The sequence below is a fragment of the Mizuhopecten yessoensis genome, unplaced genomic scaffold (assembly GCF_002113885.1).
Source record: "Mizuhopecten yessoensis strain PY_sf001 unplaced genomic scaffold, ASM211388v2 scaffold8039, whole genome shotgun sequence".
Lineage (NCBI taxonomy): Eukaryota > Metazoa > Mollusca > Bivalvia > Pectinida > Pectinidae > Mizuhopecten > Mizuhopecten yessoensis.
Genome location: NW_018407348.1, coordinates 41,462 through 67,054, shown reverse-complemented (window position 1 = coordinate 67,054; position 25,593 = coordinate 41,462). Strand labels below are relative to the sequence as shown.

The following is a 25,593-nucleotide window of genomic DNA, read 5'->3' as shown; positions in this document are numbered from 1 at the left end:
GGGGTGGGGAGGGGCGGGCGGGGATATTGAAGTAATCATATTCGTACTAGGTACTGTAGTTACCTCATTTACAGTATCTAACCAAGTATGAACGGCACTGGTCCTGGGTTCAGGTGTGCTACTACAGAACTACTACGACATGTTATGAAAATTTTTTGAAAATATATAAGATACGGAAGGCTCCCCTCCCCGTACTGACTACCTAACGCCATAGGATCTCGGAGAGTTTCACGTATGACGAGTAGTTGATCGAATACAAACTATATTTAGATATTTACCTGTGTCAACTGGTTGTATAGAAACTACAGGTAAGCTAAGAAGCTGGTTTTATTTTTCGGCATGACTAGCTTTTTCAAATTATTTCTGAAAAAAAAAACATACCTTGCGGGATTTTTAGGGAAAAAATGATAAACAGTAAACAAACAAAATATAATCCACTATAGTGTCGAGTGTAAACAAATACTTAGGGCTAGAACGGGATTTGTATTATGATTTAGTTGTTATGATTACAATTCCGTAATCGTCAATATAGACGGAGGAAAGTTTAAAGATAAAGATGAAGAATCCTGGACATCAAATTGTTATACTATCTCTATAACCGACTGGCCACCTAGCTATTCAACACATTTATATCTGAAACGAAATTAAGGGGAAGTTACTGCTGTATACATATAGTGCGGTGACACAAGGATCTGATAACAAAAAGGCAAAGTTTCACGGTGATAAGGAAACGGCAACACATATATTACCATTTGTTTGTGATACATATACCTTGTGTATACTACTTTATTACTTATTTGGATAATTTTGTATGTACAATTAAGCTACCAATTTGAAGACAAGATTCAAGAAGCTTTATTTAACGTCGCATATACATGTAACATAATAACAAGGACCACAGTACTTTTGGATATATATATGTATATAGAAAAAATAAAATTAACGACCGACTAAAAAACTAGCTGCTTTCACCCTTCACAGGGCTCTTCAGGATCCATAACCTGAAGAGCCCTGTGAAGGGTGAAAGCAGCTAGTTTTTGAGTCGGTCGTTAATTTTATTTTTTCTATATTTACTTCCTTCACATGGGCATTTAATCACTTTTTATTATATATATATATATATATAAACAAGATGGAGAAATATCATTTAAAATTTTAAAAACCTAAGAGGCCATATCTTTCATACGTTTTACATGTAAAAAAAATCAAGTTTGTGTCTTCTTAGAAAATCAATGACCCGTTTCAATAAAACGAAGTGCTTGTTCCTGAACTTTTTCTATTTTCCTAGTATTTGTCAATGTACAAATGGAGAATGGAACTTAGGATTGCACGTACGTTATCCTAAATCACCACGGTAGGTTTCGGTTAAAACACTAGCATTGGCATCTGTAAAAGTCAGAAACCGGTTTGGTGAGCAAAATACACGGCTGTAGCAACTCCCACCCAGATATCCGTGGTAGTTCTGGTCCACAGTTCATCTTTAATTTCTAAAGCTTCTGGGGGGCTTCGTCTATCCCAATCCGGTTTTGTATTTTTTTCTCTCTCGACAACATGCAATCAGAGCAGTAAATACAAGTCTGAGATAGAAAGAAATAATACTTCATTTTGTATATGGCTGTTACAGTTTTATGGAATCCTTTAGCCCATTACAGCACGACATTAGATATACATGTACAGTAACACAAACATATATCACCATTTACCGAGAAATTGAATAGCAAAGGTTACCACGCCGAGCAACTTGTAACCAGTTATGAAAGTCAGTGTTTTAATTCCGAAGAATAAACCCCAATTTTGGATAAGTATGTTTGTGTCATTTTTGGCCCATAATAGTGATATAATTTGTACTATGTCCTTTTTTCTCTTTGATTATTTGAAACAAAACCAACTTCCTTGGCAGAAAAAAATATTATTTTGATGGGAAGAATTTCAATTTCAGATTAACTAGAGCCAGGCGACAGAAACAAAGGAAACAAGCCATTTCTAGTGCAATATTCAGCGTTTTCAGTTCTTCTGATTACCATGCTGTTCTTCACATGTGTCCTCTAACGTCTGACAAGTCACCGAAGTGTCTTCATTTATCTCTTCTACATAAGTAATAAGCTAGGTCAATCAGCTACATAACTGGAGAGCTAAGTCCATCAACTTCTACATAACGAGTGAGCTAGGCCACTCAACTACATAACGATTGAGCTAGGCCCCTCAACTACATAACGGGTGAGCTAGGCCACTCAACTACATAACTATTGAGCTAGGCCACTCAACTACATAACTAGTGAGCTAGGCCACTCAACTACATAACGAGTGAGCTAGGCCACCCAACTACATAAGTAGTGACAACTAGATAACTAGTGGGCTAGACACTCAACTACATAACGAGTGAGCTAGGCCACTCAACTACATAAGTAGTGACAACTAGATAACTAGTGGGCTAGACCCTCAACTACATAACGATTGAGCTAGGCCACTCAACGACATAACGAGTGAGCTAGGCCACTCAACTACAAAAGTAGTGACAACTAGATAACTAGTGGGCTAGACCCTCAACTACATAACGATTGAGCTAGGCCACTCAACTACATAACGAGTGAGCTAAGCCACTCAACTACATAACGAGTGAGCTAGGCCACTCAACTACATAAGTAGTGACAACTAGATAACTAGTGGGCTAGACACTCAACTACATAACTAGTGAGTTAAGTCACTCAGCTGCATAACTAGTGAGCTAGGTCAATGTGATAGGAGGTCCAGATAGCTCAGCGGTTAGAGCGACCTTGATATGAGCTCCAGGTAGCTCAGTAGTTAAAGTGACCTCAATGTGATAGGGGATCTAACTCAGTGGTTAGAGCGACCTTGATTGGAGTTCCATGTAGCTCAGTGGTTAGAGCGACCTTAATGTGATAGGAGTTCAAGGTAGCTCAGTGGTTAGAGCGACCTCAATGTGATAGGAGGTCCAGGTAGCTCAGTGGTTAGAGCGACCTTGATTGGTAATGAGCTAGGTCAATCAGCTACATAACTAGAGAGCTAAGTCAATAAATTTCTACATAACGAGTGAGCTAGGCCACTCGACTACATAACGAGTGAGCTAGGCCACTCAACTACATAACGATTGAGCTAGGCCACTCAACTACATAACGAGTGAGCTAGGCCACCCAACTACATAAGTAGTGACAACTAGATAACTAGTGAGCTAGACACTCAACTACATAACGAGTGAGCTAAGTCACTCAACTACATAACGAGTGAGCTAAGTCACTCAGCTACATAACTAGTGAGCTAGGTCTCTCAACTTCATACATGTTACTAGTGAACTAGACCACTCAACTGCATAACGAGTGAGCTAAGCCACTCAACTGTATATCGAGTGAGCTAGGCCACTCAACTACATACATGCTATTTGTTAGCTAGGCCACTTAACTACATAACGAGTGGGCTAGGCCACTCAACTATATATCGAGTGAGCTAGGCCACTCTACTACATAACGAGTGAGCTAGGCCACTCAACTACATAACGAGTGAGCTAGGCCACTCAACTACATAACGAGTGAGCTAGACCACCCAACTACATAAGTAGTGAGCTAAGTTACTCAACTACATAAATAGTGAGCTAAGTCACAAAACTCCTTAACTGATGAACTATGCCCCTCAACTACATAACTAATGAGAAAAGACGCATTATACATATACTAATGAGCAAGGTTGTATTGTACCACATAACTAGTAGGCGAGGAGAGGATCCATCACCACACTCATAAATAGTGAGCTAGGACGAATAACAACATATCTAGTAATTGAACTCACAATACCACAAAAATAGTGAGCAAATCACATAACTATAGTAAGCGGGGTCACATTAAACTATAACATTGAGCAAAGACGAATAACAACATATCTAGTGAGTGAAGGCACTTTACCTCAACTATTTTAAATAGTATCACACAATTAGTGAGCGAGGACACACAACCACATAACCAGCGAGGAAAAACTACCAAATAAGTAGTGAGTAAGAACGCGTATGTCTCGGGAATAATAGNTTAAGATAATTGAGTCCTAGCTGTACTTTTTCCGGAAGTATGTCACGAAAATGGACGCTGATGACGATGTGTCGAGCCACCTTAAACACGAGGTTCGGGTTTCCTGCGGAATCTGAGCGAGGGCTATAGAAGTTTGTCAATAAATGTTACATGTAGCTCTATTGAGTTGTAAGTGCATATCCTATAGTTTGTATGTTGCCCCTGTGTGACCCGTAGGTACGATACGACATTATGTAGCTTTACTTGCCAAGGGCAATTAGTTTCCATACCATAGATAACGTTAGTTTTACGATACAATTACAAAATGTCAAGTGTTCATGGGATATCAATAAATATTAATTTATTTTTCTGCTTTTTCGGTGGTTACACAGGAAAGGGTTTGTACGTAGTACCCGTATGCATTAAAACGTAATGGAATCAATGTATGCCAGTCTGTCGAAATCAATTGCATGCTAAAACGTATTAAGGATGCCTGCTCAAGTGCACGCAAAACATCAGAGAATTCGAATGCTACTGTAGTTTCATTATATACAGTAACCTGCCTATAGTTGTGTTTTATATGACTTTATAGGGACTAGGAAAGAACAGATTATCAGGTAGCTCAGTGGCTAGAGCGACCTCAATGTGATAGGAGGTCCAGGTAGCTCAGTGGTTAGAACAACCTCAATGTGATAGAAGGTCCAGGTAGCTCAGGGGTTAGAGCGGCCTCAGTGTAATAGGAGATCCAACTCAGTGGTTAGAGTGACCTTAATGTGGTAAGAGGTCCAGGAAGCTCAGTGGTTAGAACAACCTCAATGTGATAGGAGATCCAGGTAGCTCAGTGGTAAGAGCGGCCTCAGTGTGATAGGAGGTCCAGATAGCTCAGTGGCTAGAGTGATCTCAGTGTGATAGGAGGTCCAGGTAGCTCAGTGGTTAGAGCGACCTCAATGTGATAGGAGGTCCAGGTAGCTCAGTGGTTAGAGCGACCTCAATGTGATAGGAGGTCCAGGTAGCTCAGTGGTTAGAGCGGCCTCAGTGTGACAGGAGATCCAACTCAGTGGTTAGAGCGACCTCAATGTGATAGGAGGTCCAACTCAGTGGTTAGAGCGACCTTAATGGGTAAGAGGTCCAGGAAGCTCAGTGGTTAGAGCGACCTCAATGTGATAGGAGGTCCAGGTAGCACAGTGGTTAGAGCGACCTCAATGTGATAGGGGATCTAACTCAGTGGTTAGAGCGACCTTGATTGGAGGTCCAGCTAGCTAGCTCAGTGGTTAAATCAACCTTGATGTGATAGGAGGTCCAGCTAGCTCAGTGGTTAGAGCGACCTCAATAAAAAAAAGATGCCTTGGAAAGTACGGTGACATTCCAAAACGTACACCTCCCGTACACGCACAGTCACGCACACAGTGGAGGCATTGTCCACGTTGCATAGGTCCAGTAGTAAGCACGTGTCGACTGATAAGGCTGGCTGTAATGGCAATGTATTGTGAAGCGGCTAGGAGTGGGGTATTCATTAGACTGGGCGTCGTGTGAAACGTCGTATAAAGTTGATAAAACAGCACTGTTAGAGATAAATACAGGTCACATTAACGTGATGCTTGTTATGGATAAGATATGTGTAGTGTAATGAGAGAGTAGCATGATGTAAGTGATTGATTGATATTAAGTAATAAAAAAAAAATGACTATATTGAAAGCTGGGAGATCTTTACTGTTGCCACGTGTAGTTGGCACTGTAAAGGGAAGATGATCTCGCTATCGTTTCCCTGTCGTGAAGTTGTGAAATTGCTCAGCTGGCTGTGAAGGTGATATATGTTGTATGTACAAGATATGTGATGTTTTGGGCGTATATTGAGACAACTGCTACTTGCGGATTGCTTTCACCATAACCTCCAAGCAACCCTACATAAAACAGCACTGACAGATCATTTGTATTATATCAACAAACAACTCCATTAATGTCATGTATGTAAAGTTGGTCAGGTTGGTTAAGCTGTTTATGCTTGCATCATACATCTAAAATGTTTGTGCTGTCTATCACATATGCTAGTTTCGAAATATGGCTGTATGCATCGAACATGGGAAATGGTTTACCTGACACTGCTTGTTTCGGAGTGTGACTGTTTATGTGTAACAAGCGGACTATGCTTGTTTCGGAGTGTGCTTGTAGGGATGTAAAAACTGACTATGCTAGTTTTGGAAGTGTGACTAGGTGTGTAACATCTGACATCATTAAACTGACTATGCTTGTTTGGGAGTGTGCTTGTGTAGGAATGCAATATCTGAAAAGGTTAAGTTGACTATGCTTGTTGCGGAGTGTGACTGTAGGTGTGTAACATCTGACATCATTAAGTTGAATATGCTTGTTGCGGAGTGTGCTTGTAGGGATGTAAAAGCTGACTATGCTAGTTTTGGGAGTGTGACTTGGTGTATAACATCTGACATTATTAAGTTGACTATGCTTGTTGCGGAGTGTGACTGTAGGTGTTTAACATCAAACGTAGGTCGAGGCTCGGTTAGACAATCAGTTGTATTAAACATACTGAGACTAACTAATAATACATATAATATATAATTATATATATTTCCAAACTGATGAATCTTATTGAAGAATACATATATATGTCATCATAATGGGTTAGGGGTCTGGCACCACTCTTGGCGACTTCGTCCTTTAATCATAACTTTGAAACGGTTGAAATTACTACACCATAACCATATATTCAATTGCTGTGTATAAATAGACGAACACAGTCATGATATAAGAATTAACTCAGGGGTCTGTTCACGCGCCTAGGAACTGAGTCCTTCAGTCAGGACTTGGAGACTTTTATACCTCAACTCTATAACTATATCTAACATTTCAAATACAGAAAATATAAGATTCCCATACTGCATTTATGTATAACATATAAAACTGCTGAGCATGCCGATTTGGATATAATTATGCTTCCATGATTGACCCTGAGGTCATTTCCCTGCGATCTTATTTACAGTATTACGTTAAGGAGAATATTTTGCCACGAATGCTTGGATATTCAGGTGAGCGATGCAGGCTCTCTGACTCGAAGCCTGCTATCAGCAGCCTATCCCATTAAAGGTGTTGTATAAATACATCAACTGTATAAGCTTTTTTCAACGTGCCACTGTTCGTTGTCAATGAGAAGCCATTCTACCATCTGTCGTTCTCTCATGGTTTTTGCAGCCAGTGTAAGCCTGGCCATTTTACTGAGCCGTCGTTGCGTACCTGTATTGACAGGTAAGCTGTCTGGGTTCAATGTGTATTGCTGCTATATATATATACTGATAACTAGTCAAGATCAGGCCATTCGATAAAGAAGTAGGACTATCCTAATAAACGGTAAAACACTGATCGCTCAAATTAGTTTTATTTGTATGTTTTGCAGACGTGTAAAACCAGAAACTATCGACTGGAAGTGACAGCTGGTGGGAACATGTTCAGCGTATCATCTTGTTAATAGGTAAGTAGGTTGCTTACTGAGCTGAACACTGCACTATAATATGATATCGAAGCTGACCATTTGACTGCATCCTTGGATGTTGGCCCGTCGTCTGTCCTAAACAATTCACGTTATCGCTATTTCTTAAGCATAGGTAGATCTTTCTCTAATATTTAATATGAAGGTCCCCATTGTTCCATAGATGGGTATGATCAATTTTAAGAAGAAGAAGAAGAAGAAGGAAAACAAGGCCGCCATACAGCCGTCTTTGATTGTGACAGCACAAAATGTTTACCGCTACTTCTCAAGAAGTTGATAGACCTTTTTTTCAAATTTCAAATATAGGTTTTATTTTGAGATTTGAATGCTTTCTTCCCGATGTTACATTGAACGACGGCAGAAATATTTCTCATGAGTTCGGGGCCTCTTCCAGGACATAAACATATCCACGTGCGAGTAAGACTATGTTTTTGAACAACAGAATATTATTTTGGGAAAAAGAAGATAGTATTTTAACTGATGCTCAATTTGGATTCCGATCGGATTTATCAACTGTTGATGCTATTTTTGTTTTACAAACGCTTATAAATAAAACCCTTCAAAACAAAAAGAGTCTCTATCGTTGTTTTGTCTCGCCGCAACGGGGGAGCGAAAGCGAGACTAAGGTGTTGTTTTTCCGACGACGGCGACGGCAGTTAATACTAGCATTATGGTGTTGAAATTTTGCATGAAGGTTCTTTTGGAGTCTACCATTCATACTATGAAGTCAAATTGGGGATTTGTTTTCATTTTTTTCATTTTTTTTTTACATATTTTGGGCGAAAAACAGAATTTTGGGTGATTTTGAATATTGGACATACAATGTAACTTTTTAAATAATTGTTAGGTTAACTTCAAATTGCATACACACCTTCAGTATACGAAGTACTTCAATACACAATACGTTTTTTTTGCTCAAATGACCACAACATTTTTTTTGGCAGAAAACAGAATTTTGGGTGATTTTGAAAATTGAACATAATTTCTTTAATAATTGTCAGAGTTGCTTCCAATTTTATACAAACCTTCAGTATACGAAGTACTTCAACATGTAACATTGGTTTCTTGCTCAAATGACAACAACAATTTTGTGGGCAGAAAACATAAAAAATTTGGTGATTTTGAGAATTGGACATAACTTCTTTAATAATTGTCAGATTTGCTTCCAGTTGCATACACACCTTCAGTATACACAGTACATCAACATTAATATTGATGTTTAAATTAGTGTACCAGAGCGCCCCAACAAGTTGTGATCAGATATGAACTTGTTTTCATATGCAAACATGTAATAGTATGTGTTTCATATTCCATATTTCCCCCAAATATTTTTCCTAATTTTCCATAGCATATCTTCTACACTATTTCACCTGGAGTAATCAGATTTGGTATGCAAGTACATCTTGGGAAGGCGGAGTATCGTGTATAACAAAATGTAGGTCAGTGGGACCTATGGTAAGGTCACATGGCGATGACATGGCGATGACACAGCTAAGGCCACATGGCGATGACATGACGATGGTACAGCTAAGGCCACATGGCGATGACATGACGATGGTACAGCTAAGGGCAAATGGGGATGACATGGCGATGACACAGTTAAGGCCACATGGGGATGACATGGCGATGGTACAGCTAAGGCCACATGGCGATGACATGGCGATGGCACAGCTAACGCCACATGGCGATGACATGATGATGGCACAGCTAAGGCCATATGGCGATGCCATGACGATCGTACAGTTAAGGCCACATGGCGATGACATGGCAATGGCACAGCGAAGGTCACGTGGCGATGACATGACGATGGCACAGCTAAGGCCACATGGCGATGACATGGCGATGGCACAGCTAACGCCACATGGCGATGACATGATGATGGCACAGCTAAGGCCATATGGCGATGCAAGACGATCGTACAGTTAAGGCCACATGGCGATGACATGGCAATGGCACAGCGAAGGTCACGTGGCGATGAAATGACGATGGCACAGCTAAGGCCACATGGCGATGACATGACGATGGTACAGCTAAGGCCACATGACAATGACATAGCGATGGCACAGCTAAGGCCACATGGCGATGACATGGCGATGGCACAGCTAAGGCCACATAGCGATGGAACAGCTAAGGTCATGGCGATGAAATGACGATGGCACAGCTAAGAGGCCACATGGCGATGACATGACGATGGTACAGCTAAGGCCACATGACGATGACATAGCGATGGCACAGCTAAGGCCACATGGCGATGACATGACGATGGCACAGATAAGGCCATATGGCGATGCCATGACGATGGCACAGCTAAAGCCACATGGCGATGACATGACGATGATACAGCTAAGGCCATATGGCGTTACCATGACGATGGCACAGCTAAGGCCACATGGCGATGACATGGCGATGGTACAGCTCAGGCCAAATGGGTACAGCTAAGGCCACATGACGATGACATAGCGTGGCGATGGTACAGCTAAGGCCACATGGCGATGACATGGCGATGGCACAGCTAAGGCCACATGGCGATGACATGGAGATGGTACAGCTCAGGCCAAATGGCGATGACATGACGATGGCACAGCTAAGGCCATATGGCGACGGTACAGCTAAGGTCACATGGCGATGACATGGCGATGGCACAGCTAACGCCACATGGCGATGACATTGCGATGGTACGGCTAAGGCCACAAGGCGATGACATGACGATGGCACAGCTAAGGCCATGACGATGAAACAGCTAAGGTCACGTGGCGATGAAATGACGATGGCACAGCTAAGGTCACATGGCGATGACATGGAGATGGCACAACTAAAGCCATATGACGATGACATGACGATGGTACAGCTAGGGCCACATGGCGATGGCACATCTAAGGCTACATCGCGATGACATGGCGATGGCACAGCTAGGGCCACATGGCGATGACATTGCGATGGTACAGCTAAAACCACATGGTGATGACATTGCGATGGCACAGCTAATGCCACATGGCGATGACATGGCGATGGCACAGCTAATGCCACATGGCGATGACATGACGATGGTACAGCTAAGGCCACATGGCGATGCTACAGCTAAGGTCATATGGCGATGCCATGACGATGGTACAGCTAAGGCCACATGGCGATTACATGGCAATGACATGGCGATGAAACAGCTAAGGCCACATGGCGATGACATGGTGGTGGCACAGCTAATGCCACATGGCGATGACATGCGATGACATAGCTAAGGCCATATGGCGTTACCATGACGATGGCACAGCTAAGGCCACATGGCGATGACAAGGCGATGGTACAGCGCAGGCCAAATGGCGATGACATGACGATTGCACAGCTAAGGCCATATGGCGATGGTACAGCTAAGGCCACATGGCGATGACATGGCGATGGCACAGCTAAGGCCACATGGCGATGACATGATGATGGCACAGCTAAGGCCATATGGCGATGTCATGACGATCGTACAGTTAAGGCCAAATGGCGATGACATGGCAATGGCACAGCTAAGGTTACGTGGCGATGAAATGATGATGGCACAGCTAAGGCCACATGGCGATGACATGGCGATGACATGGCGATGGCACAGCTAAGGCCACATGACAATGACATGGCGATGGCACAGCTAAGGCCACATTGCGATGGCACAGCTAAGGCCACATAGCGATGGTACAGCTAAGGTCATATGGCGATGCCATGACGATGGTACAGCTAAGGCCACATGGCGATGACATGGCGATTACATGGCGATGACACAGCTAAGGCCACATGGCGATGACATGACGATGGCACAGATAAGGCCATATGGCGATGCCATGACGATGGAACAGCTAAGGCCACATAGCGATGACATGGCGATGACACAGCTAACGCCACATGGCGATGACATGATGAATGCACAGCTAAGGCCATATGGCGATGTCATGACGATCGTATAGTTAAGGCCACATGGCGATGACATGGCAATGGCACAGCTAAGGTCACGTGGCGATGAAATGACGATGGCACAGCTAAGGCCACATAGCGATGGTACAGCTAAGGTCATATGGCGATGCCATGACGATGGTACAGCTAAGGCCACATGGCGATGACATGGCGATGACATGGCGATGACATGGCGATGACACAGCTAAGGCCACATGGCGATGACATGACGATGGCACAGCTAAGGCCACATGGCGATGACATGATGAATGCACAGCTAAGGCCATATGGCGATGTCATGACGATCGTATAGTTAAGGCCACATGGCGATGACATGGCAATGGTACAGCTAAGGTCACGTGGCGATGAAATGACGATGGCACAGCTAATGCCACATGGCAATGACATGGCGATGGCACAGCTAATGCCACATGGCGATGACATGACGATGGTACAGCTAAGGCCACATGACAATGACATGAGGATGGTACAGCTCAGGCCAAATGGCGACGGTACAGCTAAGGCCACATGGCGATGACATGGCGATGGCACAGCTAACGCCACATGGCGATGACATTGTGATGGCACGGCTAAGGCCACATGGCGATGACATGGCGATGGTACAGCTAAGGCACAGCTAAGGCCACATGGCGATGACATGACGATGGCACAACTAATGCAACATGGCGATGACATGACGATGGTACAGCTAAGGCCACATGGCGATGACATGACGATGACACCGCTAAGGCCATATGGCGTTACCATGACGATGGAACAGCTAAGGCCACATGGCGATGACATGAAATGCCACATGGCGATGACATGACGATGGTACAGCTAAGGCCACATGACAATGACATGAGGATGGTACAGGTCAGGCCAAATGGCGACGGTACAGCTAAGGGCACATATGACGATGATGCGGCTAAGGCCATATGGCGTTACCATGACGATGGGACAGCTAAGGGCACATGGCGGGGACATGGCGATGGAACAGCTCAAGTCACATGGCGATGACATGACGACTGCGCAGCAAAGGCCATGTGGCGATGGTACAGCTAAGGCCGCATGGCGATGACATGGCGATGGCACAGCTAACGCCACATGGGGATGACATGGCGATGGCACGGCTTAGGCCACATGGCGATGACATGACGATGGCATATCGTTATGCCATGGTGATTGTACAGCTAAGGCCACATGGCGATGACATGGCGGTGGCACAACTAATGCAACATGGCGATGACATGGCGATGGCACAGCTAACGCAACATGGCGATGACATTGTGATGGCACGGCTAAGGCCGCATGGCGATGACATGGCGATGGTACAGCTAAGGCAAAGCTAAGGCCACATGGCGATGACATGGCGGTGGCACAACTAATGCAACATGGCGATGACATGGCGATGGCACAGCTCAGGCCAAATGGCGATGACATGACGATTGCACAGCTAAGGCCATATGGCGATGGTACAACTAAGGCCACATGGCGATGACATGGCGATGGCACAGCTAAGACCACATGGCGATGACATGGCGATGGCACAACTAAATGGTACAGCTAAGGCCACATGGCGATGGCACAGCTAATCCTACATGGCGGTGACATGTAGATGGTACAGCTAAGGCCACATGGCGATGGCACAGCTAATCCTACATGGCGGTGACATGTAGATGGTACAGCTAAGGCCACATGGCGATGGCACAGCTAATCCTACATGGCGGTGACATGTCGATGGTACGCTAAGGCCATATGGCGTTACCATGACGATGGAACAGCTAAGGCCACATGGCGATGACATGGGGATGGCACAACTAATGCAACATGGCGATGACATGGCGATGGTACAGCTAAGGCAAAGCTAAGGCCACATGGCGATGACATGGCGGTGGCACAACTAATGCAACATGGCGATGACATGGCGATGGCACAGCTAACGCCACATGGCGATGACATTGTGATGGCACGGCTAAGGCCACGTGGCGATGACATGGCGATGGTACAGCTAAGGCAAAGCTAAGGCCACATGGCGATGACATGGCGGTGGCACAACTAATGCAACATGGCGATGACATGGCGATGGCACAGCTAACGCAACATGGCGATGACATTGTGATGGCACGGCTAAGGCCACGTGGCGATGACATGGCGATGGTACAGCTAAGGCACAGCGAAGGCCACATGGCGATGACATGACGATGGCACACCTAATGCAACATGGCGATGACATGACGATGGCACAGCTAAGGCCATATGGCGATGACATGGCGATTGTTTAACTAAAATAAAGCCAAATGGCTATGACATGACGATGGCATAGCTAAGGCCATATGGCGATGACATGGTGATGGTACAGCTAAGGCCACATGGCGATGACATGGCGATTGTTTAACTTATAAAAAGCCACATGGCGATTGTGTTACTAATAAAAAGCCACATGGCGATTGTGTAACTAATAAAAGGCCACATGGCGATTGTTTAACTAATAGAAGGCCACATGGCGATGGTACAAGTACTTAAAGGTCACATGGCACCTATACAGTTAAAGCAAACACGATTATGTACAGATATCTAGAAGAGAGCTTTTTAGGTTACAAAACAAGGTGGATACGTCCACTAGTCCAGATTTCTAGTCAGTTTCGAGGCTTAATGATGACCGGAGTCCGGATTAAAGATATCATTACTAAAGCGTGTACTAAGCGTGGTCGGGATTAAAGATGTTCCGTGCCAAAACCTGTACTTAGTTTACAGAGCCACAGATCTAGCAGGATTTCAAAGCCGATGTTTCCCATTTTAAAATTAATTACACGGATATAGAACTGAAGGCCGAGTTCAACGAGCTTCGGCGGCAGTGATAAAGCGTAATATAATTCCATGATATGCCTTTGTGTGGAACGTGTAAAGGCTATAGATGTTCCATATCAGGTCTCTGCAACAGCAATTACCTTAGAGTATTGGAGCCATATTGATGATTACGTCATTTTATCTTTTCTGTAAGTCCGCCACAGAATGCGATGAAGTAACATGTCGCTGCTATCAGCTTAAGGTATGCAATTGAACTTAGTTCAATATCATGTTTACAAAGGTTACAAGTTCATTCTACATAGAGACCAAGTTGATTTTCTGGTTATACAGGTTTTCTGATTACACAGGTTCAACGTACATACACAAATTCCATTTCATACAGGATTTGGTTTAAAAAGTGTTTACCATGCGTAGAGCATGGCATATATAGCTTATGCTTTTCTCTCATTTTTTATTTTCAGATACTACATGGTCTAGGGTTGGTAAAGTCATTCCGTCATGAAGTATAAACAGAGGTTGGTAACGGCAGTTGTCATGGTTGCTGTTCTCGTCTGCGTAGCGACACTTTACAAAGGGGCGACAACCCTTATAAATAGATCCTCCAAAGACCGCGATGCTCAATTTGGTGGCTTCGTCGCCGACTTGGCACGCGGAAGATATTTAGGTGGCGCCTTTGGAACATGTCCCTCAGAAAAGGCAACCGCGACTTACATGGTGGACGATTTTTATGACAAAGTTTTGTTTACAAAAAACGCGAGGAATGGTTTATACATTCTGAACGAAACAGAAACTGCCTTTGTAGATCATCGGATGAAGAAAATCATGAGCCCGACAGAGCCGTTAACTGTAATTGTTGTTCCGCATTCTCATAACGATCCCGGCTGGCTTTGGACATTACAAACTTACTACGACGTCCGGACCAGACATATTATTTCCAACACTGTCAAATTTCTCAAGGACACACCTGATTTCCGGATGATCTGGTCGGAGACCATATTTTTAAAAATGTGGTGGCAAGACGCTAACCCACAGGACAGGTCACAACTCAAGTTACTTTTGAAAAATGGTCAGCTAGAAATACTGTCTGGGGGCTGGGTGTCCGTAGACGAGGCGACGACTCACTACACAGCCGTCCTTGACCAGTTAATCGAAGGTCATCTGTGGATTAAGGACAATCTTGGAGTAACCGTAAATACAAGCTGGTCAATCGATCCGTTTGGGTATTCTTTAACACTGCCGTACCTGTGGAAGAAGGCAGGCATGTCTAACATGGCAATCTTACGTATACATGGTGCTGTCAAATCTTACATGGGAAACCGACAACTTCTTACATACCAGTGGCGACAGCCCTGGGATGTCCCCGGAGTCCATGACATCACATGTCACGTGGAACCTTATACCCTGTATAACATTGAGTACAGCTGTGGTCCAAACATGGAAATATGTAAACGGATGGACTTTGCACGTGAGCCAGATTTCCCTCCTGAAAATAGTCTCCCAAACGCTAATCATAAACGTGGCATTGCGACGCAGAATTTCGAACAACTTGCGAAATCAATTGTCGAACAATATCGACTTAAGGCGACTCAATATAGCCACAATGTTATTTTAATGCCGCATGGAGACGATTTTCGGTACGTCAGCGATTACGAGTGGCAACGGCAGTATACGAACATGAAGCGTCTCATCACGTTTGTCAATTCTAAAACGGAATGGAACGTGAAAATGAAATTTGGCACTGTGGGTGAATATTTTGATATATTGAAAAAAGAAATAAAAAAAGCGGAAGAAAATGGAAAACCAGAGCCGGTGATAACCGGAGATTACTTCACATATACCGACCGTGATCACGAATACTGGAGTGGATATTACACCACAAGACCTTTTGACAAAAGGATGATTCGTTCGTTATTGGAATTACTTAAAGTCACCGAAATTGTGACATCATATACAATTGCTCATTCACAACAGCATGGTCATGTGTTTGTGGGACTTCCGGAAGTGCTCGGAGCCCTTCAAAGTGCACGGCGAACACACGGACTTGTTCAGCACCACGACGCCATAACGGGAACGTCTGCTCACCCAACAGTGATGGATTTTGAAAAAAGGGTATTCGATGCTATTTCAAAATTACAGCAGGTTCTAGGCAAGAGTCTTCAACAGCTTCTACTGACAAAGTCAACTCCAGGATCACCCATAGAGCCGCTGTATATTCAGTCATCTCCCGAAACCACGCTCAACCCAAAAGTTCTACAGCTTAGCGAGAGCGGCTCTAGTCTTGTTTTTATCAATGGCTACACACAAAGACGAAAGGAAGTACAGAGTATCCTTGTAAATACTCCAGACGTTGAAATTTTTGACGAAGTGGGTAATTCTATTTCAGTTCAGGTTAGCCCATACATTGGTGAAAATACAGCGGAATATGGTTCTGCAACGGGAAAATTTATTATCCTAAAGTATTATCAAGTATACTTTGAACTTTCTATCGCCCCAGTGTCCTGTGTATCGTATATTATCAAAAAGTCGAAATCGCCCTCAACGATAACGCCTATCGTTTCCATCTATAACGGAAAGCTTCAACAGTCAGGGCCTTCAGTCTTTGATATTCGAGAACTCCAAGGGAATATCAGCGGGGTATTGAAGATAGAGACCCCTCATCTTGTAACAGAATTTTCTTCCATCAATGGAACTCTTCAGCGAATGTGTGAAAACCGTGATAAGGGCGTGTGTGCCGATCTGAAACTGGACTGGGTCAGCTACCAGACTGGAAACAGTAATGCGTACACGTTTGGTACCTCCGTTAAAGCGATACAGAGCCTTCTTGGAGTAACACGCCCGATTGTAGTGATATCCGGTAAACTGGTATCTCAAGTAAGAATCAGCCATGCCCACTTCCAGCACGTCGTTACGTTGTATCATAACGAAGGTACCCAGGGTAAGGCTGTGCACATCGATAATGTTGCCACGCTAAACCCTAAAATGAATCCGGATGTGGAACTAATGATGAGGTTCGAGACGGATATCGTAAATGAACATGGTCGATATTTCACAGACTCGAACGGATTCCAATTAGTCAGCAGACGATATAGAAGCGAACTTCCTATTGGTGCTAATTTTTACCCAATCACGTCAATGATGGTACTTGAGGACAAGTCGCGCCGCCTGACTCTACACGCCGCCCAGCCTCATGGCGTAGCCAGTCTTAGGGATGGACACATCGACGTGATGATGGAACGTATACCAATGAGTAAAGGAAAGGGTCTAGAAGAAGCAGTTCTTGACCAGAAACCTGCCCCCAGTAAAATGCTTTTGTCGCTAGAACACGCTTCCTCTTCGAGACCTTCCCAACTTGGTAACAAAGACTTTGTCGAGTTCCCGTCTCTCACTGCACACTTACTAAACGACCACCTACAGAATCCTATACAGACTTTCATGATAGCCCGTGTACAGTCTTCCCTTAAACCCGTTCTCACCATGTTACACCATACCCTCCCGCCTGACGTCATCTTCTCCAACGTCAAGACAATGATGACGGATGGTCTGGCATTCTCTGGAACAGGAGTGACGCTTCACAGGAGAAAAAGCTCGTGTGTGTTCGTGGATGGTGACGTCAGTAAAGCACCGATCAATCTTAAAACACTTTTTAATAATGTGGATATCGACCAGCTGGATAAGATGGCCTTAACTCATGTGCATTTAGACACACCGATGACAGGACAACAAAATATTCACATCGAGCCAGGCGAAATGGATTCCTATTACATCAGATGGAAATAAAACTAAAGTTCAGTTTATAGTAAAGGTCGTGTAAGTGCTTCCGTGAAGAATGTGTGAGCAATCATTAGATTATTTACTAACGTCAAATTTGACACTATAATGATAATGTGTGTCTGTGGTGGTGTGGTGATGTGTGTGTGTTATGTGTGTGGTGGGGTGGTGGGGTGTGTGTGGGGAGGGGGGATAGATACTTGTGTGAAAGGTAATAGTTCAACAGAGGTGTTATCGAAGTTAAGGGATGCTTTAATGTTTTCAATAAGATTCGTCAGTTTATATATACAAAAACACTGTACCTATCAAACGTGTCGTGACGTTTCAAGACCGACTGGTCTCTTGTGAAGTTATGACTGAGTGAGACCGACTGGTCCCTTTGTGAAGCTATGACTGAGTGAGACCGACTGGTCCCTTTGTGAAGTTATGACTGAGTGAGACCGACTGGTCCCTTTGTGAAGCTATGACTGAGTGAGACCGACTGGTCCCTTTGTGAAGTTATGACTGAGTGAGACCGACTGGTCCCTTTGTGAAGCTATGACTGAGTGAGACCGACTGGTCCCTTTGTGAAGTTATGACTGAGTGAGACCGACTGGTCCCTTTGTGAAGCTATGACTGAGTGAGACCGACTGGTCCCTTTGTGAAGTTATGACTGAGTGAGACCGACTGGTCCCTTTGTGAAGCTATGACTGAGTGAGACCGACTGGTCCCTTTGTGAAGTTATGACTGAGTGAGACCGACTGGTCCCTTTGTGAAGCTATGACTGAGTGAGACCGACTGGTCCCTTTGTGAAGTTATGACTGAGTGAGACCGACTGGTCCCTTTGTGAAGCTATGACTGAGTGAGACCGACTGGTCCCTTTGTGAAGTTATGACTGAGTGAGACCGACTGGTCCCTTTGTGAAGCTATGACTGAGTGAGACCGACTGGTCCCTTTGTGAAGTTATGACTGAGTGAGACCGACTGGTCCCTTTGTGAAGCTATGACTGAGTGAGACCGACTGGTCCCTTTGTGAAGTTATGACTGAGTGAGACCGACTGGTCCCTTTGTGAAGCTATGACTGAGTGAGACCGACTGGTCCCTTTGTGAAGTTATGACTGAGTGAGACCGACTGGTCCCTTTGTGAAGCTATGACTGAGTGAGACCGACTGGTCCCTTTGTGAAGTTATGACTGAGTGAGACCGACTGGTCCCTTTGTGAAGCTATGACTGAGTGAGACCGACTGGTCCCTTTGTGAAGTTATGACTGAGTGAGACCGACTGGTCCCTTTGTGAAGCTATGACTGAGTGAGACCGACTGGTCCCTTTGTGAAGTTATGACTGAGTGAGACCGACTGGTCCCTTTGTGAAGCTATGACTGAGTGAGACCGACTGGTCCCTTTGTGAAGTTATGACTGAGTGAGACCGACTGGTCCCTTTGTGAAGCTATGACTGAGTGAGACCGACTGGTCCCTTTGTGAAGTTATGACTGAGTGAGACCGACTGGTCCCTTTGTGAAGCTATGACTGAGTGAGACCGACTGGTCCCTTTGTGAAGTTATGACTGAGTGAGACCGACTGGTCCCTTTGTGAAGCTATGACTGAGTGAGACCGACTGGTCCCTTTGTGAAGTTATGACTGAGTGAGACCGACTGGTCCCTTTGTGAAGCTATGACTGAGTGAGACCGACTGGTCCCTTTGTGAAGTTATGACTGAGTGAGACCGACTGGTCCCTTTGTGAAGCTATGACTGAGTGAGACCGACTGGTCCCTTTGTGAAGTTATGACTGAGTGAGACCGACTGGTCCCTTTGTGAAGCTATGACTGAGTGAGACCGACTGGTCCCTTTGTGAAGTTATGACTGAGTGAGACCGACTGGTCCCTTTGTGAAGCTATGACTGAGTGAGACCGACTGGTCCCTTTGTGAAGTTATGACTGAGTGAGACCGACTGGTCCCTTTGTGAAGCTATGACTGAGTGAGACCGACTGGTCCCTTTGTGAAGTTATGACTGAGTGAGACCGACTGGTCCCTTTGTGAAGCTATGACTGAGTGAGACCGACTGGTCCCTTTGTGAAGTTATGACTGAGTGAGACCGACTGGTCCCTTTGTGAAGCTATGACTGAGTGAGACCGACTGGTCCCTTTGTGAAGTTATGACTGAGTGAGACCGACTGGTCCCTTTGTGAAGCTATGACTGAGTGAGACCGACTGGTCCCTTTGTGAAGTTATGACTGAGTGAGACCGACTGGTCCCTTTGTGAAGCTATGACTGAGTGAGACCGACTGGTCCCTTTGTGAAGCTATGACTGAGTGAGACCGACTGGTCCCTTTGTGAAGTTATTACTGAGTGAGACCGACTGGTCCCTTTGTGAAGCTATAACTGAGTGAGACCGACTGGTCCCTTTGTGAAGCTATAACTGAGTGAGACCGACTGGTCCCTTTGTGAAGTTATGACTGAGTGAGACCGACTGGTCCCTTTGTGAAGCTATGACTTTAACATTTCGACACGTTTGATACGTACAGTGTTTGTGTATAAATTAAATTGTTGTTGAGTCCATGAATTGTCTTCATGTTCAAGTTGTGAGGATATTACGTTATATTAACTACTGATTGTTGCTGAATACCAGGCAGGTTTTCCACACGGTTGTTCACCGGTTGTGTTGTGACTATACATTTATTTATGACTAACAACGCCATTTTTCGCTCTTATGTTTGAATATCGTGAGCTGAATATAAAGTGTTCTCTATGGCAAATACATGTAAGTTGTAACAGTATGAAATTAAACTCTATTGCTCAAACTGTGTACAAGATAAATAAGGAATGAGGGTCTAATGAAACAATATTTAGTAGTAATTCTGATTTTAAAACATGTATGACCCTTATGTTGTTGAAAGTTGATCAAAATGTCCAACGACGAAGATTCAATCAATATACCTAAAGCTAGTATATGTATTCAGTAGCTCTTCCCTAGTGATACACGTGTATTATAGGTCTTCCCTAGTAAAACACGCGTATTACAGGTCTTCCCTAGTGATACACGCGTATTACAGGTTCCCTAGTGATACATGCGTAGTGCAAGTCTTTCCTAGTGATACACGCGTATTACAGGTGTAAGGTGCGTCGCCCATCATAGTACACAAAATGTAGATTACGTGATCGGAAGCTGCGAAGTAAGTATACATATATCATAATATTGAACAAAGTCTTTAGAAGATACATATGCACATTCCATTATCTGTTCTGTTTATTTACAAAACAAATGTGAGGAAATGGGTCTATAATCGCTTTAAATATCACTCGATATTGATTTCATTATCACTGGATTTCTAAAGGTTTCTCTGTTATGCTTGTTTCAGTTTTGTAATTGTGAGATGGTCAATTCGATCGGTTTCCCCGCGTTTATAACTCAGATCGATGATTTACCTACATTTGTTTAGGAAATAGCAATGAGCAGTGACCGAATATTGTCGAGGATATGAACAGTGATTGTTATATGTTATACATTCCTGTGACTATAGGACGTCTTGTCCAACAAGCAATCGGAGGACGCGGATGATGACTTGATAAAAAATCCGATTACACCTGTTTTCCGTACACGTGTTTTGTATTGTGGAGAGCTATGAATTGCTGGCTCTCCCTGCCTTATTCTCGTAGCCGTATATGTATTTGATTCGATAGATTGTTTTTATAAATAGATTTTTTGTTATAAAAAATATTTATAGATTTATCCAGACTGTTAAATAAAATGATCTTTACAGTTTTATTGTAGATTTATAGATGGGTGATGAAAAAAACTCAACTGAATCACAAACCTTATACATATATTAACCTCCTACAAATAATCGGGCAGCCAAAAAATTCGGGAAGTGACTTTTTAACCCGATTGAAAGTTGCACTTTCTGTTGTAACTTTTATGGCATGTACGCGTACGGGCCGCCGTAGACTAGCCTGGTAGCCGTAGACCAAAGAGAGATAATGTCACTATGCAAACGACGCTTTTCGCCGGCATATTTTTAATATTGGTGAATACACAACTGTTGTTTTTGGCTTATAATATATACGTTTTGCTTAAAAAATATATAATTTGGTGTTTTCAACATGAATCAACATACATTGATACGTTATTTATTCATATTATACCATCCGGACTTGCTCATTGCCAGCGGACTTTTTTTCTCGGACGTTTCATTGGATACTCCACAGGATAAGCTGATTTTGTTGAAACGAAAATATATATCTAGAATCTAATAATAACCGACTAATAATATTCCTTTCATTTTGAAAGATGATTTTTTCGCGATAATTTTATATTTTAAAAAGTTTGTGTCCGCACTATTTCAAATCATCGGTCACTTCCGGTATAATTTACGTGCACGTAAACCCGTACGTAAATGTAAAAAGTTACGTAACTTACGTGCACTTAGTTACGTGCACGTAAATATTTACGGGTACCCGTAACTTTACGTACGCGTCGTCAAACGGCACCAAGGGCACTCGCCGGCCGAGCACCCGTTGACAGTAGGCATACAGCTCATTTGAAGTTAAATGTACAGCTGTTATATGATGTAAATGATGATAAGTTGGTGGATGAAGTGCCCTGTGTCATTACAAAGTTCTCTGACCTTAATGTGCAAGTTGATGTCACGGGGATTACATGGTGGGTTTATATGACGTGTTACATGTCCGTGTATCATGGTGGGTTTATATAACGTGTTACATGTCCGTGTATCATGGTGGGTTTATATGACGTAAAATGACTTTTAAAGTAATCGCTATTGCGTCCACGTATATTCGTGGTATGTTTCTATGACGTGTAAATGTATGACGTGTTCATCAATCACTATCACATGCAATTATATCGTGGTATGTTTCTCGGAAGTGTAAGTGAATCATTACAATACATGTGTCGTGGTATGTACTTGCACGCGTATTTTGCTATGTTTCCATAAACTATAATTAATCACTATTACATGCACGTGTATCGTGGTATGTTTCTACGACGTATAATTAATCACTATTACATGCACGTGTATCGTGGTATGTTTCTATGACGTATAATTAATCACTAGTACATGCACGTCTATCGTGGTATGTTTCTATGACGTATAATTAATCACTATTACATGCACGTGTATCGTGGAATGTTTCTACGACGTATAATTAATCACTATTACATGCACGTGTATCGTGGTATGTTTCTACGACGTATAATTAATCACTATTTCATGCACGTGTATCGTGGTATGTTTATACGACGTATAATTAATCAATAGTACATGCACGTGTATCGTGGTATGTTTCTCTGACGTATTATGAATCACTAGTACATGCACGTCTATCGTGGTATGTTTATATGACGTATAATTAATCACTATTACATGCACGTGTATCGTGGAATGTTTCTACGACGTATAATTAATCACTATTACATGCACGTGTATCGTGGTATGTTTCTACGACGTATAATTAATCACCATTACATGCACGTGTATCGTGGTATGTTTATATGACGTATAATTAATCACTATTACATGCACGTGTATCGTGGTATGTTTATACGACGTATAATTACTCTCTAGTACATGCACGTGTATCGTGGTATGTTTATACGACGTATTATGAATCACTAGTACATGCACGTCTATCGTGGTATGTTTATATGACGTATATGACGTGTAAATAAATGAATACATATACACGTGGATTGGTATACATAAACCTTGTTTTATTGCAATTTCTTGTTTATTTTTGATTTCGTACTAAAGCTATTTATTCCTTTGGCCGGTCTTGCGGAAACATTGTTGTGTATTATAATTTGAATTCTGTTATAAACTGGCCAACTGGTATTTTATTATAAATATGATCATGCGAATTGCAGAAGCTTAATTGCCTCCCAGCAATATACATTTACATCGCTTACACGTACGTATGTCATTAATGTACGTAATACAATAACTCCAGTTTCAATTATATACATGCATTTTGCCTTAATTAGGCAAAAACGAATTGTCTACATGTAAGGCTCACTTAATATGTACGAAATTGACACGTTCTTTGGTTGTTATTATATGATTTTGTTACTTAACATTGATGATGAAATACTTTTAGATCTCAAATTCATAAACATAAATTGAAATTGGACTGAGTTTGATGTTCTTTTTTCACATGTATCACAAAATTATCTAACAGACAAATTGTGACTTCTATGCCTACAATAAGTAACATGCTGTCTTTCTCGGTCGATATTGCGATCAGCGAGTTTCCTGGTACATTGTACAGGTATGTTGCAGCTGTGGTCTATTTTCGATCAACATGTTTCTGTGAAGGGTTTTGTCAGGAGGTTGACGAGAAAATCTTTTGTTATGTGAAATATGTGTAGGTCTTTATTTATTTTATCATCTGTGTGCAGGATGTCTTCTGTCACGTTGTCTGTGTGCACATCGTCTTGTGCCGCTTTGTGTGCAAGTCTTTCGTTCATGCGAATATACCTTCTCTGTAATCAGCAACGAGACAAGTACCACAGTTTATATACGATGTCATCGATACATTGATAAGTGTTTTAATTGATTCAAAACAATACAGTAAACAGCGCTTCGAATAATCGCAATGAAATACGAAGTAAGAAACCACCTATTTAAAATATAAGCAATTCGAAATAGAATACCAAACAAAATGACTTGACTGCAACAAATAAAGTATATCTTTAACTAGAATTACCAGGTTACGGCCAACCTCGGGGACTTGCACTCCTCCAGCAGCGTCGTCCATGTTGTGACGTAATATAGTTACTAAAATAGGAAGAAAGGAGGCGTATAAAATAATCAGTAAGTAGAATCAGAAAGTCATGCTAAATTAACATTTATCTACACTGTATGGCCGTTACCTCTACTTAAGACTCACCAGTCATACTATAGGTCAAAACAATGAACGTCAATTTCTACAATTTTCCTAAATGTATCAAACAAAATAGCTAAAGGGAGAAGGTGTCAACCAAACAATAAATGATACAAGCACAACGTACAGCGTTTGCCTTCAACACATAATATATATAGGTAGTGATATAGGGACACTGAACAATTCGTGTTAAACAAAGACCAACAGATAATATATAGGTATTGATGTAGGTACACTGAACACTTCGTGTTAAACAAATACCAACAGATAATATATAGGTATTGATGTAGGTATACTGAACACTTCGTGTAAAACATAGACCAACAGATAATATATAGGTATTGATATAGGTACACTGAACACTTCGTGTTAAACATAGACCAACAGATAATATATAGGTAATGATATAGGTACACTGAACACTTCGTGTTAAACATAGACCAACAGATAATATATAGGTATTGATGTAGGTACACTGAACACTTCGTGTAAAACATAGACCAACAGATAATATATAGGTATTGATATAGGTACACTGAACACTTCGTGTTAAACATAGACCAACAGATAATATATAGGTAATGATATAGGTACACTGAACACTTCGTGTTAAACATAGACCAACAGATAATATATAGGTATTGATGTAGGTACACTGAACACTTCGTGTAAAACATAGACCAACAGATAATATATAGGTATTGAT

General features: G+C 42.5%; 2 protein-coding genes across 4 annotated transcripts in view; one reads left to right on the top strand and one right to left on the bottom strand.

The window, feature by feature from the left end:
• LOC110454737 (alpha-mannosidase 2x-like) overlaps window positions 1-18,395 on the top strand; it is an 80,720-nt gene extending 62,325 nt beyond the window's left edge. For 2 of the 3 annotated variants that reach the window (XM_021504414.1, XM_021504413.1), the window contains 2 exons: window positions 7,420-7,494; window positions 14,712-18,395. In XM_021504414.1, the coding sequence (XP_021360089.1) occupies window positions 14,749-18,027 (3,279 nt within the window). In that variant the 5' untranslated portion in view covers window positions 7,420-7,494; window positions 14,712-14,748 and the 3' untranslated portion in view covers window positions 18,028-18,395. Of the gene's footprint in view, window positions 1-7,251; window positions 7,272-7,419; window positions 7,495-14,711 lie in introns of those variants that run through there. The other variant, XM_021504415.1, reaches the window with a different exon arrangement.
• On the bottom strand, window positions 11,587-12,255 carry LOC110454733 (keratin-associated protein 10-6-like). The gene has a single exon (XM_021504409.1). It carries the CDS (start codon window positions 12,253-12,255, stop codon window positions 11,587-11,589), a length of 669 nt encoding a protein of 222 aa, XP_021360084.1.
• Window positions 18,396-25,593: the final 7,198 nt, after the last annotated feature.